Source organism: Balaenoptera musculus, chromosome 20 (assembly GCF_009873245.2).
Source record: "Balaenoptera musculus isolate JJ_BM4_2016_0621 chromosome 20, mBalMus1.pri.v3, whole genome shotgun sequence".
NCBI classification, from domain to species: Eukaryota; Metazoa; Chordata; class Mammalia; order Artiodactyla; family Balaenopteridae; genus Balaenoptera; species Balaenoptera musculus.
In genome coordinates this window covers 50,094,999-50,112,819 of record NC_045804.1, presented here as the reverse complement: position 1 = coordinate 50,112,819, position 17,821 = coordinate 50,094,999, and the positions used below count along the sequence as shown (strand labels likewise).

At 53.4% G+C, this 17,821-nt stretch overlaps 1 protein-coding gene across 4 annotated transcripts; it reads left to right on the top strand.

Moving 5' to 3' along the window:
• Positions 1 to 775: 775 nt before the first annotated feature.
• PLD2 (phospholipase D2) lies at positions 776 to 13,433 on the top strand. 4 transcript variants are annotated; one of them, XR_005017829.1, is made up of 25 exons: positions 776 to 1,018; positions 1,700 to 1,809; positions 1,898 to 2,028; positions 2,164 to 2,306; positions 2,742 to 2,847; positions 2,940 to 3,005; positions 3,129 to 3,187; positions 3,335 to 3,427; positions 3,520 to 3,672; positions 4,286 to 4,435; positions 7,517 to 7,600; positions 7,743 to 7,821; positions 8,601 to 8,711; positions 8,892 to 9,062; positions 9,444 to 9,570; positions 9,763 to 9,881; positions 9,982 to 10,095; positions 10,236 to 10,340; positions 10,562 to 10,650; positions 10,757 to 10,870; positions 11,048 to 11,097; positions 11,363 to 11,497; positions 11,732 to 11,830; positions 12,269 to 12,383; positions 12,635 to 12,652. XR_005017829.1 is itself a non-coding variant. In XM_036837288.1 (25 exons), exons 2-25 carry the CDS (start codon positions 1,701 to 1,703, stop codon positions 12,857 to 12,859), a joined length of 2,802 nt encoding a protein of 933 aa, XP_036693183.1. In that variant the 5' UTR covers positions 778 to 1,018; position 1,700; the 3' UTR covers positions 12,860 to 13,432. The 4 variants fall into 4 exon arrangements, 3 of the variants coding, with proteins under 3 accessions (XP_036693184.1, XP_036693183.1, XP_036693186.1); XM_036837288.1 differs by having other exon boundaries at positions 778 to 1,018; positions 11,732 to 11,885; positions 12,635 to 13,432; XM_036837291.1 differs by lacking the exon at positions 776 to 1,018 and adding an exon at positions 1,024 to 1,148 and having other exon boundaries at positions 11,732 to 11,885; positions 12,635 to 13,428.
• Positions 13,434 to 17,821: the final 4,388 nt, after the last annotated feature.

Below are 17,821 nucleotides of genomic sequence, written 5' to 3'. Positions count from 1 at the left end.
ATGCGGACATGTGTATGCACATGGCTGATTCACTTTGTTGTACAACAGAAACTAACACAGTATTGTGAAACAATTATACTTCAATGAAGATCTATTTTTTAAAAAGTGATTTTTAATGACCATTTAAAAATAGCCTTTATTTGTCACTTTCTTCACCCTGCCTCTATATAAATGTGTGCAATTAGAGATCAAACAAGTCTGGCTAGTTTATTAAAAAGTTAAAATGATGGAGCAACTCCACTCCTAGCTATTTACCCAAGAGAAACGAAAACATATTTCTACACAAAGACTTACCCAGGAATATTTATAGGAGCTTTATTCGCAGCAGGCAAAAACTAGAAACAACCCAAATGTCCATGAAGAAATATCCATCAACCCACTCTTCCATATAGAAGAGATTAAGAAATCTACTTTTTAAAAAAATGAAATATTTTGTCTATTAGAACCTGAAATTTTTCCTGTTTCCCCTTAGCCTGTTAGTTCCAGAAGAGCAAGTCCCGTGATAGTCTTGTTCACTACTGTATGCTCAGAGTCTGGCGCGGAGAAAGTACGCAGTAAATAGTGAATGAATGAAAGAATGCAAGCTTGCGTACGTTAATGAATTTGTGGCCACCAGCCCTCGGGCCTTTCATCATTCCTTCCATCTACAAACGCTGGCTAGGCCGGCCCAATGTGGTTCTCAGCCGGCCCGGGAAGGGGACACAGCCAGGTCCCTGCCGCGGAGGCGCGTCCCGCCAGGGTCCCTGGCGGGATCGGTGGCCGGAGAGGACCCGGGGGGGCCGGCGCCCGAGCGGAGGAGGGTGCGCAGAGCCGAGCGCCCACAGGGAGGAGCGGGTCTGCATGGACCGACGGCGCGGGACAGACTGACAGCCCGGCAGACGGCGCCGCACCGATGCACGGAGAGGGTAGCGCCGTCCCGCAGAGCCGAGGGCGGCCCCAGCGCCCAGGCTGCACGCAGGACTGCAGGGCGGGCCGAGGGCGGCGGGGGCGGGACAGGACCGACGAGAATCCCGAGGAGGTGAGGCCGGGGCGGCCTGCCCAAGCCCTGAGCGCCCGCCCCGCCCTGGCCCTCTGGGGTGTGGGCTCCCGCTCTGACTCTGCTGGCTTCTGCTCGCGAAGCTGCGCTGCCGCCGGCTCGGGCTGCCCGGGTGAGGGGACCGGGGAGGGGGCGCCGCTGAGATCCCGGGCCCAGGAAATCGAGCGGGGACGGGAATGAGCTTGGGCTGCGGGTCCTCCTGACTCAGCCTCATGCTCAGATTTCGGGGTTTCCCTCCCGGGCGGGGAACGCGTAACTTCCTCATTCCCGTCTGGACCCCTTCTTCCAGCTGGCTTGGCCTGGCTGGAGCCCCGGTGGCTCGGGACCCCTGGCAACTCCCGGGGCCCCTCCCCTGGCTTCTGCTCTGCCCCACTTCGGGGCCATCCGGGCCTGGCCGGGTGTTCCTCGGCACCCTGGTTACGGGACGGGAGGCGGGACTCAGGCATTCCGGATGCAGGAAGGATCGAGATAGGGGATGGAGATTAGAGGCGGGTTGGCAGGGCGTTGCAGACCGATGCGCCATAATCAGAGAGATTGGGAGTCAGCGGGAGCCAAGTGGGGGGAAGCGGGGGACCTGTGGGAGATGGAAGACCGTGGGGATGCGATGGGGGGGCAGGGTTCTGCAAAGCAGGTCACCTTCCTGAGGCCTCCCCATATTCCTAGGATGGCGGCGACCTCCGAGAGCCTTTTCCCCTCTGGGGGTGACCTGGACTCCAGCCAGTTACAGATGGAGCCCGATGAGGTGGACACTCTGAAGGAGGGAGAGGACCCAGGTACACAGGGAGGACGCCCTCAGGGAGAGGAGGGGGAGGGGGCTGAGACCTCCTGGAGTCCACATTCTTCCACTTTCTCTCCTGTCAGCTGACCGGATGCACCCCTTTCTGGCCATCTACGACCTCCAGCCTCTGAAAATTCACCCCTTGGTGTTTGCCCCTGGGGTTCCCGTCATAGCCCAGGTGGTGGGCACTGAAAGATACACCAGTGGATCCAAGGTGGCTGGGCTGGCACCAGGGAGGGGGCTAAGGGGAGGGCTGGCACCAGGGAGGGGGCTAAGGGGAGGGCTGGCCAGAGCGGGGGCTGCCACCCAACCAGGGAACATCCATTCAGTCAGTTCCTCACTCCCCCAGGTGGGCACCTGCACTCTGTATTCTGTCCGCTTCACTCACGGTGACTTTACCTGGACAACCAAGAAGAAGTTCCGTCATTTCCAGGAATTGCATCGGGACCTCCTGAGACACAAAGTCTTGACGAGTCTGCTCCCTCTGACTCGGTGAGGGGGACAAGACTGCCTCCTGTGAAGGGCAGGTGCCCCCTCACGGCGGGGCAGCATGGGATGTCACTGCCCCAGCCCCCATTGCTGCTTTCCATCTGTCTCATCCCCAGACCACAGCCTTTCCTCCCCCAGCTGCTTTCCTCCCCCAACTCTGGCCACTGGGCCTGCTCCTCTGACCCCGGTTACCAGGAAACCTTCCCTGCTCAGCTCTTCCTGTCCATGGTTCTGGGCCAGTATCTCAGCAGGGCTGGATGCCCAAAGTACCCTTGGCAGCCTCCCACCTTTTTCTGTCTCCATCCTCAGGGTAGGGGGCATTCCTTCTGCCAGCCTCTAGGTCCCCTCGCCTCCTCCAAGACCCTACCTCCAGTGCTTCAGGAACCAAGGCACCCAGCCTCCCATCCTCCTATTGACCCTCCCCCATCCCTTCCACAGCTTTGCCGTTGCCTATTCTCCAGCCCAAGAGGCAAACAACAGAGAGATGCCCTCTCTACGCCGAGCAGGTCCTGAGGGCTCCGCCAGACATGCATCCAGCAAACAGGTGGGACCGGACACCAGGTCCTCTGGGAAGGTGTTTGGGTGCAAATGGTTCTGGTCCCATCTGTCTCTCTCTCTTTCCCATCCCTACTTCAGAAATACCTGGAGAATTACCTCAACCACCTCCTGACCATGTCTTTCTACCGCAACTACCACGCCATGGTAAGGTCAAGAGGCTGGTGCCAGGTCTCTTGAGATGGAGCAGGGGGCAGAGGACCAGGGTCGGTGGAGTCTGAGGGGCTGAAAACAAGAGTGTCTCCTCTGAGCCTTTTTCTTCCTCTGCAGACAGAGTTTCTGGAAGTCAGTCAGCTGTCCTTTATCCCAGACCTTGGATCCAAAGGACTGTGAGTGTCTGACACCCCTCACCCGCCATCTGCCAACATCTGGATCTCTCCCTGGATGAGAATAGGGAAAGAGCAGTGCACAGTGGGCTGGAGGTCTGGACCCCTCATCCAGCCTCATCCAACATCTCTTCCTGGTTTTCCCCACAGGGAGGGGGTGATCCGGAAGCGCTCAGGTGGCCACCGTGTTCCTGGCCTCACCTTCTGTGGCCGAGACCAAGTTTGTTATCGCTGGTCCAAGCGGTGAGGCCTGAGCAGAGCCGCTGGGCAGTGGGTGGGGGTGAGGAAGGAGATCCCAGGGGCATGGAGGAATGGTCAGAGCCCTTCCACTCCAGGTGGCTGGTGGTGAAGGACTCCTTCCTGCTGTACATGTGCCTCAGGACCGGCACCATCACATTTGTTCAGCTCTTCGACCCTGGCTTCAAGGTACAGGTGGGGAAAAGGAGCACAGAGGCACGGTATGGGGTCCGGATCAACACCTCCCACAGGTAAGGCCTCCCTGGTGTGGACAGACACCTGGTGAGTGAAGAGCCAGCCTGGGGCCCTAAGGGGAGTTAAGTGGAAGAGACCATGGAAGAAAGGAAGGCGTTCCCACCTCCCTGGAGCCGGCCATGATTTGGAACCAGAGAACTGTTCTAGTCAGATGCTTGGGGCTGCTCTTAGAGGCTGGGCCCAGAGAAAGAGAGTTGAGTATAAGCCTGGGGGAAGGACTTTTGGTGCAAAAGATAGGGCACTCCATTCATTCATTTATTCATTCAACAAACTTAAGGGACTTCCCTGGTGGTCCAGTGGTTAAGATGCCGTGCTTCCACTGCAAGGGGTGCAGGTTTGATCCCTGGTCGTGGAACTAAGATCCCACATGCAGTGCAGCATGGCCAAAAAAAAACCCAAAAAAACAAAAAAACAAACTTAAGTGGCTGGCACAATACTAGGTGCCAAGGACCCAACTGTGAATAAGGCAGATACACTCCCTGTCCCTGTGAAGTCAAGTAGGGACTAAGGGAGGAGGTAGGAAAGAGGTGATAGCTAAAGGGGAGGTTTCTGAGCCAGGCCAGAGGTGTTGGGGGTGAGGATTGTGGTCCACCCATTGTTTCCGTCCAGGTCCTTGATTCTCAAGTGCAGCAGCTACCGGCAGGCACGGTGGTGGGCCCAGGAGATCACTGAGCTGGCCCGGGGCCCGGGCAGAGACTTTGTACAGCTGCACCGGCACGAAAGCTACGCTCCACCCCGGCCTGGGACCCTGGCCCGGTGGTGAGACACTGACGTCCTTTCTGAAATTGTCGGTGGCCTTTTCGACCTCCTTGGTGTTCTCTGAGTCCTTGATCCTCTTTATCTCCTCTGACCCCTTCTGACCTCAATAACCTCCTCCTTTGACTTCTCAAATCTCCCTGACCCCCTGACCTCTTTAATCATGCTGATCCCTCTGATTCCCCTCTGATCTTTCTGAACCCCAAACTGGGTAATCTCTGACCCTGACCTCTCTGACCTCCTGTGACCTTTTTAACCTCCTTTCACCACACTGACCCTCTCTGTTCTCAGTGGTCTCAAATGTCTCTGATTTATTTGTCCATTTAATAAACATTTTCTGAGCACCCACTATGTGCCAGGTCCAGTGGCAGGGATAAGACTCAGTAGGTGATTCAGTCACGAAACAATGGGAGTTTGCCACGCTGGTGGTAGATATAGGGTACCAAGCACAGAGGAGGGGCATCTGCCCCAGCGTAGGATGTCAGGACTGGCTTCTAGAAGGCAGTAACCCTGAGGTTAACCTTAGCAAGATAAAGAAAATGGAGAAGGGCAGTCTGTGCAGAGAAGCTAGAAATAGCCCAACGTGTTTGGGAACCACAAGACTGACTACTGTTGCAGCGTGAGGAGCAGTGGTCAGTAAAGAGTCTGGGGGTCGCAGGGTCTGATCGGTGCCTCTCCCGCTAAGCTGAAGAGGTTAACCTTTATCATAGGCAGAGAGGAGTCATGGAAAGAATTTTTCTTGGAGGTGGTGTTGAGTTTTTTTTTATTGGAGTATAATTGCTTTACAATGTTGTGTTAGTTTCTGCTGTACAACAAAGTGAATCAGCTGTATGTATACATATATCCCCATATCCCCTCCCTCTTGAGCCTCCCTCCCACCGTCCCTACAGGGAGATCAGCTCGATGCTTTGTGACGACCTAGAGGGGTGGGATAGAGATTTATTTATTTATTTATTTTAAAATTTTATTTATTTTATTTTTATTTGTTTTTGGCTGCATTGGGTCTTCGTTGCTGCGCTAGCACTTTCTCTAGTCGCAGCAAGCGGGGGCTACTCTTCGTTGCGGTGCGTGGGCTTCTCATTGCGATGGCTTCTCTTGTTGTGGAGCACGGGCTCTAGGCGCACAGGCTTCAGTAGTTGTGGCACACGGGCTCAGTAGTTGTGTCTCGCGGGCTCTAGAGCGCAGGCTCGGTACTTATGGTGCACGGGCTTAGTTGCTCTGCGGCGTGTGGGATCTTCCCGGACCAGGGCTCGAACCCGGGTCCCCTGAATAGGCAGGAGGATTCCCAAACACTGCGCCACCAGGGAAGCCTGAGATTTATTTTTTAACATAAGAACTGATCATAGCTAATACTTACATAGCACTTAGTGTGTGCCAGAAACCGTTCTGAGTGTTTTGTGTTTATGAACTTACAACAACCCCGTGAAGCAGGTACAGTTGTTATTTCCACTTTACCGGTGAGAAAACTGAGGCAAGGAGAAGTTAAGTAACTTGTCAAGGTCACACACCTTGTAAACAGTGGAACCAGGATTCAAATCCAGGTAGTCTAGGTCAAGACCCTGCTCTTCACCATCAAACAGGACTGTTAGTTATTAAAAGTCTAACAATACGGAAACATATTAAGTAAAAAATTAAAGTTCTCTGCACAAGCCTTTACCCCCCGGCCCTTAGTTCTTCTCTACACCCTCTCCCCAAAATCCCATTTTTCTCCCCAGAAGTAATCCTGGTGATAGTTTGATATTTATCCTCCCAGATCTTTTCCTGCATATTTTCATGTGCTTAGCATATATGTTACTTTTTGTTTTAATGTAAATGAGATCATGCAGTCTCTTCTTTGTTTTACTTTTTCACTTAACACATGTGTTAGAGATTAGGCATTTACATTATTTCCCACTTTCAGTCTTATAAACGATACTGCAATGAACATAATCTTTGGTTAAGCACTTAATAGGATGTCTTCCTAGATATAGAATTACGAAGTGCATTTAATGGTATTGGGGGTATGTGGATTTAATATTCTGATAGACACTACCAAACTGTCCTCTAAAAAAGCTATAAAACCAATGTATATTTTCACAAACTATGAGAATACTCACTTCCCCATATGCTAATATTGAATGTAACCTGCAATTTTAATTTTTGCCAATCTAGTGAATTTAAAAAGTGTTATTCATTTTAATGTCAATTTCCTTGTTTAGTGATGAAGTTGAACATCTTTTCATCTATGATTGGCCATTTTCCCCCTGTGAACTATCAGTTCTCTTTTTTTTTTTTTTTTTTTTTGGCTGTGCTGTGCGGCTTGTGGGACCCTGTTCCCCGACCAGGGACCAAACCCGTGCCCTCCGCAGTGAAAGCACAGAGTCCTAACTGCTGGATGGCCAGGGAATTCCCATATCAGTTCTTATTCTTTGATCAGTTGGCCTATATGTCTTTTTGTTATTGATATGTTGGAACTCTTTATATGTGATGTATTTTTTTAAAATAATTTACATTTGCATGTAAGCCTTCAAGCATTTTGTTCCACATTGCAGTTTAATTTTATTTATTTATTTATTTATTTATGGCTGTGTTGGGTCTTCGTTTCTGTGCGAGGGCTTTCTCTAGTTGCGGCAAGTGGGGGCCCCTCTTCATTGCGGTGTGCGTGCCTCTCGCTATCGCGGCCTCTCTTGTTGCGGAGCACAGGCTCCAGACGCGCAGGCTCAGTAATTGTGGCTCACGGGCCCAGTTGCTCTGCGGCATGTGGGATCTTCCCAGACCAGGGCTCGAACCCGTGTCCCCTGCATTGGCAGGCAGACTCTCAACCACTGCACCACCAGGGAAGCCCTATATGTGATGTATTAATCTTCCCAATCTTTAGTCATTTTCTTTGGTTTGTTGTGTCTTTTGTAGTTTGTAATTTTATTTAGCTCGTACTGGCAAATTTATCCCACTTTGATATATCTACCTGCTACTGTCTGACCTCTCTGATCACTCTTGGTCTTTGACCCTGCTGTCACCTCTGACCCATGACTGTCCTCCGGTCTTCACTCTCCAGAGCTTTCTGGCTTCTGACTCCCCTGACCTCCTTGGCTTGGCCTCCCCCAGGTTTGTGAATGGGGCAGGTTACTTTGCTGCTGCAGCTGATGCCATCCTGAGAGCTCAAGAAGAGATTTTCATCACAGGCTGGTGGTAAGTGGGGAAAAAGCCTGAGCAAGAAGCGGTAGGATAGGGCCTGCAACAGATCAGCTTATGGGTCAGAAAAGGAGTGGAAGGGGAGGAGTGACTGTTGTCGGGAGCTTAGCTTGCCCTTACCCCCTGCCCTGAATCCCAGGTTGAGTCCTGAGATTTACCTGAAGCGTCCGGCCCATTCAGATGACTGGAGGCTGGACATTATGCTCAAGAAGAAGGCGGTGAGGAGAGTGGTTGGGCTGGAGGGGAGGTATGGTGGCGGGGTGGCCTGTGGGTGGAGATTGGTTAGAAGGGACTGTAGCATGGGGGAAGGCAGGGAATCTGAAACTTGAGGAGGAGGAAATATGCCCATCCTGGCTCAGTGTCTGGCAAACATCACCGCCTCCCCTTCCCTAAGGAGAACTGACACCTCCCTGTTCTTGCCCTTCCTCTATCTGGTACAGACTTTCCTCCCAGTATCCATTACACTCTGTTGTGTTACTGCAGGGTGGACATGTCTGTCTCTCTCCCTGGACTGATTAATATCACTAGTTCCAATACAAGGCATAGTGTCTGCTATGTTGGGAGCATCCATAGATATTGATGGGTGGGAGGAAAGATATGTGGATGATGGAGAGTGGGTGGGTGAATGGATGGGTAGATGATGGAGAGGGAGATAGATAGAAGGATATGAGGTTGGGAAGGTGGATCAGTAGGAGAGTGGGTAGGTAGATGGATGAATGATAGATGGTAGATAAGGGGATGAGTAAATTTTGGGGAAAATGAGTGGATAGATAATGCTGGGTAGGCGGGTAGACGTGTGGATGGTTGAGCAGATAGATGATATTCAATCTAGGTTTGCTGTAAGCAACAAAGCAGGGTGTAAGTGGCAGAGCATTGAGGACCTCCAGTCAGGGAGGAGGAATATACAGGAATCCTGAGCATGGGGAAGGGTTTGGGAGGGTGGGAAGGGGTCATTCCAAGAGAGGCATTAGGATCTGATTCCCTCACTGACCACCAGGAGGAGGGTGTCCGGGTGTCCGTACTGCTGTTTAAGGAAGTGGAGTTGGCCTTGACCATCAACAGTGACTATAGCAAGAAGGTTCTGATGCTACTGCATCCCAACGTAAAGGTGACTCTCAGGCCTCAGAGACCCCTTCCCTGCAGCCCTCCTCACCACACTTTCCCATCCCCTCGACCCTCCCTTTCCTTGAGCATCTCATCCTTCCGTCTTTCCATTCTCTCCCCCAACACCTCCTCTTTCTTCTCCCACCTAAGCTCACTCTCATGAACTCCCCCATACCTGCTCCAGGTGATGCGCCACCCAGACCAGGTGACCCTGTGGGCCCATCATGAGAAGCTCCTGGTGGTGGACCAAGTAGTGGCCTTCTTGGGGGGGCTGGACCTCGCCTATGGCCGCTGGGATGACCTGCACTACAGACTGACTGACCTTGGGGACTCCTCTGAGTCAGCTGCCCCCCAGGTAATTCCCCAAGGCCTTCCTGAGCTCCCCCAAACTCAGCTAACCTAAATCCTCACCCCTTCCCAGCTCCAGCCTTCCCCTCCAGTCATTCCAAGCCCACACTCAGGGTTCCTTGGCCTTTCTGGGACCCTAAGAACCTGCTTTGAATATACTATGACCCAGTCCCCTCCCCATGTCCGTTACCCACCCCTCCCCCCATTCCTCTAGGGATTTCAAATGCATCTGAAGGGGAGGACCAGGGAATCAAACTGTCTCTGCTTCATTCTTACTTTGTGTCTCTCTGTCTCCCAGTCTTCCAGTGCTCCTTTCTTCTCTTTGGCCTGGCTCTGTACGGCCCCATGACCTCTCCTTGCCCCTGGCTTGGGTGTGTTCCCCCTACAGCCTCCCGCCTCATGCTCAGACCCTCCAGCTACACCAGACCTCTCTCACAACCAACTCTTCTGGCTGGGCAAGGACTACAGCAATCTTATCGCTAAGGACTGGGTCCAGTTGGATCGGCCTTTTGAGGGTAGGAGTCCCCTTCTTCCAAAGCCCGTGAGAGCTGGGAGCAGGGGCAGAAGGCAGGGCTGGGATTGAGGATGGGATGAACTGGGTCAAGGGTAATGCACCCTCCCCTCGGGTTGGCTCCTCCTCCTCCCTGCCCCAAGTGTCCCCAAGAGACCATCCCTGACCTCTCCCCTGACTCTCCTGGGGCCCCCAGATTTCATTGACAGGGAGACCACCCCCCGGATGCCATGGCGGGACGTCGGGGTGGTGGTCCATGGCTCACCCGCCAGGGACCTTGCCCGGCACTTCATCCAGCGCTGGAATTTCACCAAGGTGCTCGATCCCTCCTGCTCCCTCCTGTGAGGCTGGAGGGCGGGAGGGAGCCTGGGGCAGCTCGTCACCTCCCTCTGACTCTGCCATCCCTCTTCCTCAGAACACCAAGGCCAAGTACAAGATACCCATGTACCCCTACCTGCTGCCCAAGTCCACTAGCACCGCAAACCAGCTCCCTTTCATGCTCCCGGGAGTGCAGTGCGCCACCGTGCAGGTGAGGCTCCGACTTCAGCCTGCCCTCGCCTCCCTCCCTTCAGCCCAGTGCCCCGGCCCACTCTCCCTGACCTGAGAGCCCCCGCCAGACCCCTCCTCTCCCGGGCTCAGGAGCCACAGCATATTCGCCGTCCCCCCCAGGTCTTGCGGTCAGTGGACCTCTGGTCAGCGGGGACCTTGGAGAACTCCATCCTCAATGCCTACCTGCACACCATCAGGGAGAGCCAGCACTTCCTCTACATTGAGGTCTGACTTGGGGGAGGGTGGGGCAGAGGACGGAGGGGACATCCCAGGGGAGAGACTTAGGATGTCAGTGGCATCAATCATTGAGGACTGGCGTAACTGGGCCTGGAGAAATGCAGAAGCCTGGGGCCAGGGCCTGGAGCCTGGGGGTGGGGATGGCAGTGGGAGCTGAGGGCAGGGGCTGGGGCCAGACTGCTGATGTCTGTCATTGGTCCCTGCCCCAGAATCAATTCTTCATTAGCTGCTCAGATGGGCGGACGGTGCTGAACAAGGTGGGCGATGAGATTGTGGACAGAATCCTGAAGGCCCACAAGTAAGATGGACCAGCCAGAGTGTGAGGATTGTGGGCGTGGTTTAAGCCCAACTGGATGGGTGGGGCTTGGGGGAGAGGTCACACCTCTGACTCCACCCCTCCCCAGACAGGGGCAGTGCTTCCGAGTCTACATGCTTTTGCCCCTGCTCCCCGGGTTCGAGGGCGACATCTCCACAGGTGGTGGTAACTCCATCCAGGCCATTCTGCACTTCACTTACAGGTGACCCCCGGCGCCCCCCTCAGCCAGACTCTGCCTCTCCATGGCCCCATCCTACCTATGCCTCCATCCTGACTCCGTCCTGATCCCTTCTTGCTGGACTTTTGAGGTCCACCTCTCTCCTGACATACCCCATCTCCTCCCCAGTCTCCACCTCCCTCACCCATTCTCTTCCCTCAGGACGCTGTGTCGTGGGGAATATTCAATTCTACATCGCCTCAAAGCAGCCAGTGAGTGCTGGGAGCTGGGGGTTCAAGCCCTGGATCCCCGGGGAGGGGGCGATTGAGGGACTGGATCCCCAGGGATGGAGGGAAGGAGGCTATCACTCCTGCATGCTTCTGGGGCTACTGCCTGAGCCCGCAGGTGGCCTTACACTGCAGAGAGAAGTATATAGACCAGGGCTTCTGAAGTGAGGAGGTAGATGGGACAGGGCTCTGTCTGCACATGGAGAGTACTTCTCACCTCACTCCCCTTCCCCCCATCTCTTACTCACAGTGGGGACAGCATGGCGGGACTATATTTCCATCTGTGGGCTTCGCACACACGGAGAGCTGGGTAGGCACCCGGTCTCAGAGCTCGTCTACATCCACAGCAAGATGCTCATTGCAGATGACCGGACAGTCATCATTGGTCAGTGCTGGATCTCGGCCCTGGCAACGAGAGGAGGGTGGGGAGAAGTGGAGCAGGGCCCAGCCAGGGGCAACGGGGATGGAGGTGGGTGATGGAGATTGCAGCTGAGGCCCAGTTGGGGATGGAGGCCAAAGAAGGCGTGTTGCCCACAGGCTGGTTCTTGGGTAGAGGTGATGGGGTCTCCTGGGCTCAGGAGGACACAGTGTGTCCTGCACCCCTCCCACCCCCGCCCAGGCTCCGCAAACATCAATGACCGGAGTTTACTGGGGAAGCGGGACAGTGAGCTGGCTGTGCTGATCGAGGACACGGAGATGGAGGCATCCCTCATGAATGGTGTGGAATATCAGGCGGGCAGGTTTGCCTTGAGTTTGCGGAAACACTGCTTCAGGTAGAGCCGGGGTGGGGTGCTACAGCGTAGTGGGAGAGGTGGAAAGGGGGAGGGTCTGCCTTTTGAGCAAGTGTGAGGATTGCTTAGAGGTAGTACTGGATTTCCCAAGAGGCAGACTCATCCAGTTTAAGGTACCGGCAAAGCAGGGATACCAAAAAAATGAGAAACAAATATTTCAAAAGTAACTTGGTATATCTTTTAAAGCATTAAAGTAGTCGCCAAAGTAGAGACAAATTAAAGCTCTGTTGGACTCGTTTACACTTATTTTACTGTTTAACATTGCTTCTATTTTGAAATACCTGGGTAGGCACATTATAATTTTCTGGTATTCAGGCTTTCAAAGGATCTTAATCTGGCCCTGCTGGGACCCCTTTCTCCTGCAGCGTGATTCTCGGGGCAGATGCCCGGCCGGACCTGGATCTCCGAGACCCTGTCTGTGATGACTTCTTCCAGTCATGGCAAGACACAGCTGAGAGCAATGCCAATATCTATGAGCAGGTGGGCAAGGGGGGTGGGCAGGGGTGCTGGCAGGGGGAAGTTCACGGATTATCCTGTCTAGGGTGGGATAGGGAGGAGCCCCCGCACAGCCATCCTCATAAGGGGATGAGGGTCTGGGGATATCATGGGATTCAGTGGCTCAGGGTCAGTGTAGAGGGATATGGTGGGCATGGGGGCGTCTAGCCCAGTTGGGCTTGGACTCTTGGGCAGTCTCCCCAAGCCTTATTGGTTTCCATGCCCCTCGCCCATAGATCTTCCGCTGCCTGCCGTCCAACGCCACTCGCTCCCTGCGGGCACTCCGGGAGTATGTGGCCGCGGAGCCGCTGGCCACGGTCAGCCCTCCCTTGGCCCGGTCTGAACTCACCCAGGTCCAGGGCCACCTGGTCCACTTCCCCCTCAAGTTCCTGGAGGATGAGTCATTGCTGCCCCCCCTGGGTAGCAAGGAGGGCATGATACCCCTAGAAGTGTGGACATAGCTGCGGCTCCAGCCCGGGAGAGGTCACCAGCCGCTGGGCTCCACCTCATCTGGCTCCCTGCCCCCTCACCCTGAGGACCGAGGGCAGTGCCTCTGAGACCTGGGGGAGGCAGGCATCCCCGGAGGGGACTAGAGAAGTCACAGAGGACCCTTTCTTGAGAAGCAGCGAAAGAGGACACTCTCAAGCCCGGGCTGGGGAGGCAGAAGAGGGTCCAGAGAAGTTCATCCTCCTCGCTGCCCAGTTCAAACCACTGCTACAAAGGAGAAGCAAAACTCCTGCCAGGATGCCTGGGGCCAGCCTCCTACTCCAGGAGGACCAGATTCTGCCCTGGGCCTTCCCATCTCTCCCTTCGTCTTCCTGCCCTGGAACCCCCTCCCTGCCCCAGGGCCTTTCCCAGTTCATTACTGCCAAAGTGGAGGGAAGGATGGAGCCACTCCCGGCTTCAGTGCCCATGGTGGGGAGGGGATGGGGGGTGGGGGGATGCTCACTAACCCCCTCCACCAGCTGATGACAGACACTAACTCTGTATCAGTTCAATAAGCGTTTCATAAATAAAAGCCTAGAAAAGGTCCTTGCCTCTTCCTTGGCTGAACTGAGTGCTTGTCTCAGCTGCCCCCCCAGGCCTACACACAGCAGCACAGGCCCCTTCACCCTCTCTCCACACCACTGGTTTCTTCTTTCTGTGACTTCATCTCCGCTCCGCTTGTCTGTGGCTTCGGGAGCTCCGTCACCAGGTGCTGGGAAGACAAGGTGTTCACACAGGGATGCCTGGGTAAAAGAAGGGCGGGGCCAAACCAGGACTCCTGGAGGACAGTGGAGCTGATGGTGCAGCTTCAGGTGAGGGAGGCGCCCAAAGAAGGGCCCAGAGGGGCTGCCTCTTGTTCCTCAAGTGACTGCAAGGGGAGAGGCTTAGCGAAGCCCCTGGGAGTGGATAAGGGTATAGGTCAGGAAGAACTGGGCCCAAATCCTGGACTTGTCACTTACTACCTTGGTGACCTTGTCAAGTCACATCACTTCTCTGGGCCTCGGTGGTCCCAACTGGGAAATGGGAATAATACTTAATAACTGGCTTGCTGTAAAGATTCAGTCATTGACTTAGATATTTATTGAGTACCTGCTCTTTGCCAGACACCATTCTAAACTCACAGCAGTGAGTACAACAAAGTCCCCACCCTCGTGGGACAGGCACGTATGTCCTGGAGCTTCAGTGTCCAGTATAGTAGCCACCAGCCACATTTGGCTATTTACATTTAAATTAATTACAATTAGAAATAGGTAAAGATTTAGTTCCTCACTCGCAGCAGCCATATTTCAAGTGCTCAGGAGCCACTCGTGTCTAGTGGCTAGCATATTGGACGGTGCAGGTATAGACCATTTCCATCATTGCACAGAGTTCTATTGGTTGGCAGTGCTCCAGAGGGAAGAGAGAAAATAGATGGTGTAGTCTACAAGAGAATGTAGTTCACACTGGACTGAGGAGGGTTACCTCCCATGGCAGGTGGAGAGAAAAGGATAAGATAACAGGGGTATACAGAGAGAGCTCTTTGAGTGAATTGGTGACTTTTATTTCTTAAGCTGGGTGGTGGGATATGAACTTTATATATATTTTTCCATATCTTTTTGTATATCTGAAATATTTTTCAATTAGAAAAAAGTTTAGCACAGTCCTGGATCTTGCCCTTTGTTCCCCCAGCCTCACTCCCCAATCTCAGAGTTGACCACAGGAGCAGGAAGAAACAGAGGGGAATAGAGTGAGCAGTTTAGGAGGCCTTCCTGGAGGAGGGGTGTGCTTGTGGATGATGACGTGGAGAGAGGGGATACTGTGGCCTTGCTCCCATCCTCTCTTTTGAGTCCAGCCCTCCGTTCCTCTGAAGAAGCCACTTCCACACAAGAAATTCCCCCTCCCATGTATAGCCAGTCCCCAGGTACTAATTGGCATTCTGCTAATTAGCCTCATTGTCAGCACTAAGGGCCTCTTTCCCTAGGGGACCATTACCTCATTAACTGTGGAGTGGAGTGAAGGCAGCAGCTGCCCCAGGGCCGGGCCAGGGGTAGGTGGGCTTCTGCTTCATACTGTCTGCTGGTCTATCTGCTCCCCACTCATTGGTCCTGGAGTTTCTTGAATGGAGGCCCACACAGTGTAGGGAAAAAAAGCAGTGGGCCTGCAATCAGAAGAGTTGCCTCTAGACCCAGGGTGAAGAGAATGAATCCAGCCTCCCAAGGTGGGTGGGAGGCCCTGAGGGTGATTGGGTCTGTGCAAAATGTCCAACCCCCAGGGATCCAAAATTTGTCTTATTTTTAATAGTTTAACTTTTCTTGATGCCTGATCCAGGGCTTCCTCTACCACATTGTCTCTTTTAAAGTTATTATGGACAATTTCATATATACATAAAAGTAGAGAATAGACTGATGAAACCTCAGGTACCCACACATCAATACCCCAGCTTCAATAATTATCAGCAGGACTTCCCTGGTGGTGCAGTGGTTGGGAATCTGCCTGCCAATGCAGGGGACACGAGTTCAAGCCCTGGTCTGGGAAGATCCCACATGCCGCGGAGCGACTAAGCCCATGAGCCACAACTACTGAGCCTGCGCGTCTGGAGCCTGTGCTCCGCAACGGGAGAGGCCGCGACAGTGAGAGGCCCGCGCACTGCGATGAAGAGTGGCCCCCACTCTCCGCAACTGGAGAAAGCCCTCGCACAGAAACGAAGACCCAACACAGCCAAAAATAAATAAATAATAATAATAATAATAATAATAATTATCAGCACAGGGCCAATCTTGTTTCTCTATCCTCCCCACCCCCCAGGTTAGACTGCCTCCTGAGGTTTGGGTGGCCATCTGTCCTACCTCTGTGATCTTAATTTGCTCATTCTTTGATTCCGTATGTCTTTATTAAACACTGCCTGAGTCAGGCATTAGTAAATTTACTGAGGACCTTGAATATACCAAGTGCTTCACATACCTAATTTTATTTTATCCTAACCTTCCTGTTATTATCTCTGTTTTACAGATGATAGAATTGAGCCTGAGAGATTAATGACTTGCACAAAGCACTGTGTTTTTTCCTACTATCCCATGCTCTTGTCCTTGATTTACTATATTTCACAGTGCCTACCCAGACACAGAGGCCTTCATTCACTTGCATGTTACTGAACCTCTAGTGGGTGCCAGGTCCTGTGTTGAACAAGGCTGACATAATTCTTGCCTTTAAGGAGATTCAACATTTACAATTCAAAGTGTTAAATGTTACCATGGGTTTAAGCCAGGTAGCTAAAACAGAGGAGCCAAACTCAGTCTCAGGGGGTCAAGGAAGTCTTCATGGAGGAGGTGATTTAGACATGAAGGACAAAGCAAAAGTCAGTGAGAATGGGCATGGTCAGAATATTCTGGGGGAGAAGAAATGGTTGAGGAGGGTCTTTTGAGTTCCGGGAACTGCGTGTAGAGGATTTCCATATGGCTAGAACATGTGAGGTTGAATGGTGGAGTACTGAAAAACAGGGCAGGAGAAGCAGGCAGAATCTTGAAGGGTCATGGTTGCCACACTTGAGGCTCCAAAGACAGTGGGGAGCTAGTGAGGGATCTTAAACAGAAGAGTTACATCAGATTTGAGTTTCAGAAAAATCACGCACTCTGAGTATAGAGAATTGACCTAAGGAGGTCAGTCAAGAAGACCAAGTAGGAGGCTAATAAGAGTATTGGAGGTAGGTGATGATTATGGCTTGGACAAGGACAATAGCAAGGTAAACTGGGCGTGGCGGGGGTGGGTGGGAGAGGAGCAAGACTGGATGTGCGTGGGAATGTGCAAAGGAGAAGGGTCCAGAAAGGAGGATGTCTGCCTCTTTCCAAGGACTTTTCATTCAAACTCTTCTAAGCGATGTTTACATTAAGGCTGACAGTGGGGTCTTTTGGAGATACCATCATTGCTGGAAGTGATCTCAAAGATCAAACGGCCTTCTCTTTCTTTCAAGTTCACAATGAAAGAAAGGCCCAGAGAAGCAAAGCAACTTGTTCAAGGTCACACAGCATGTCAGTGGCAGAACATGACTCCTTGTTCTTTATATAGCATTACCCAGCCTCCAGTGAGGCTAATGGCTGGGGGTGCTACGCCAACATGACTAGACCTGAGGTGACCCAAGCAAGATTGGAAGGGGCTGGACATAGATCCCTCCTCCTCCCTTCCACCTCCCCTTGCCACCCCCTCCCCCTCGCACAGCTCCAGGGATCAGTCAATGAATAATTGTTGAAACAGTTCCTGCGTACAGAACAAGAGGTGCAGAGACAAAGGTCTGCGGTAGGATTCCCTATCCTGAGATCTGAGATCCCCTTCTCAACCCTCCCCACTGCAGCCGGGGGAAGGGGGTCAGGGGCATTCCTGAGGCAGCCAGTCCTCTTCTCCACTCCCCATCCCCCAGGTGGTTTCTCCAGCCAAGTTCTCACGAAGAGGCCCCTCCCTCAGCGGCTCCACTGTTGCCATGGCAATTAGGTGGGTGGACAGCCCATCCTATCTAGAGGCCACCCAGCCCTCGCGTGGGGAGTTACCATAACAACCCCCCTAGTAATAGAGGGTGTTGGGTCCCGCCCCCCTCCCCCCGCAAATAGAGAGGTGGGTGGCTTGATTGGCAGCTGGGCACACGAAAGAGGAGGGAAAGGGAAGGAAAGGCGTCAAAGGAGAGCTCAGAAGGAAACGGGGGAGAGAAAGGGCAAGAAATACGGGGAGGAAAGGAAACGCGTGTGCGCATGCGCACCAGCTGGTGGGCGCACTCCCCGGCGGCCCCGGCCACCGCCCACTTCTTTCACGCCTGGCTCGCGCGGTCGCTCAGTCCTCGCGCGCGCCTTTCGCTCCCTCTCCTGCGCCTGCGCGCAGGTGTCGGCGCCGAGGGGGAGGGGGAACCCGGCGCGCTCGCGTCACGTTCCCTCTTCCACCCTCCCCGGTGCTCGGCCATTCTGCGCCTGCGCGGG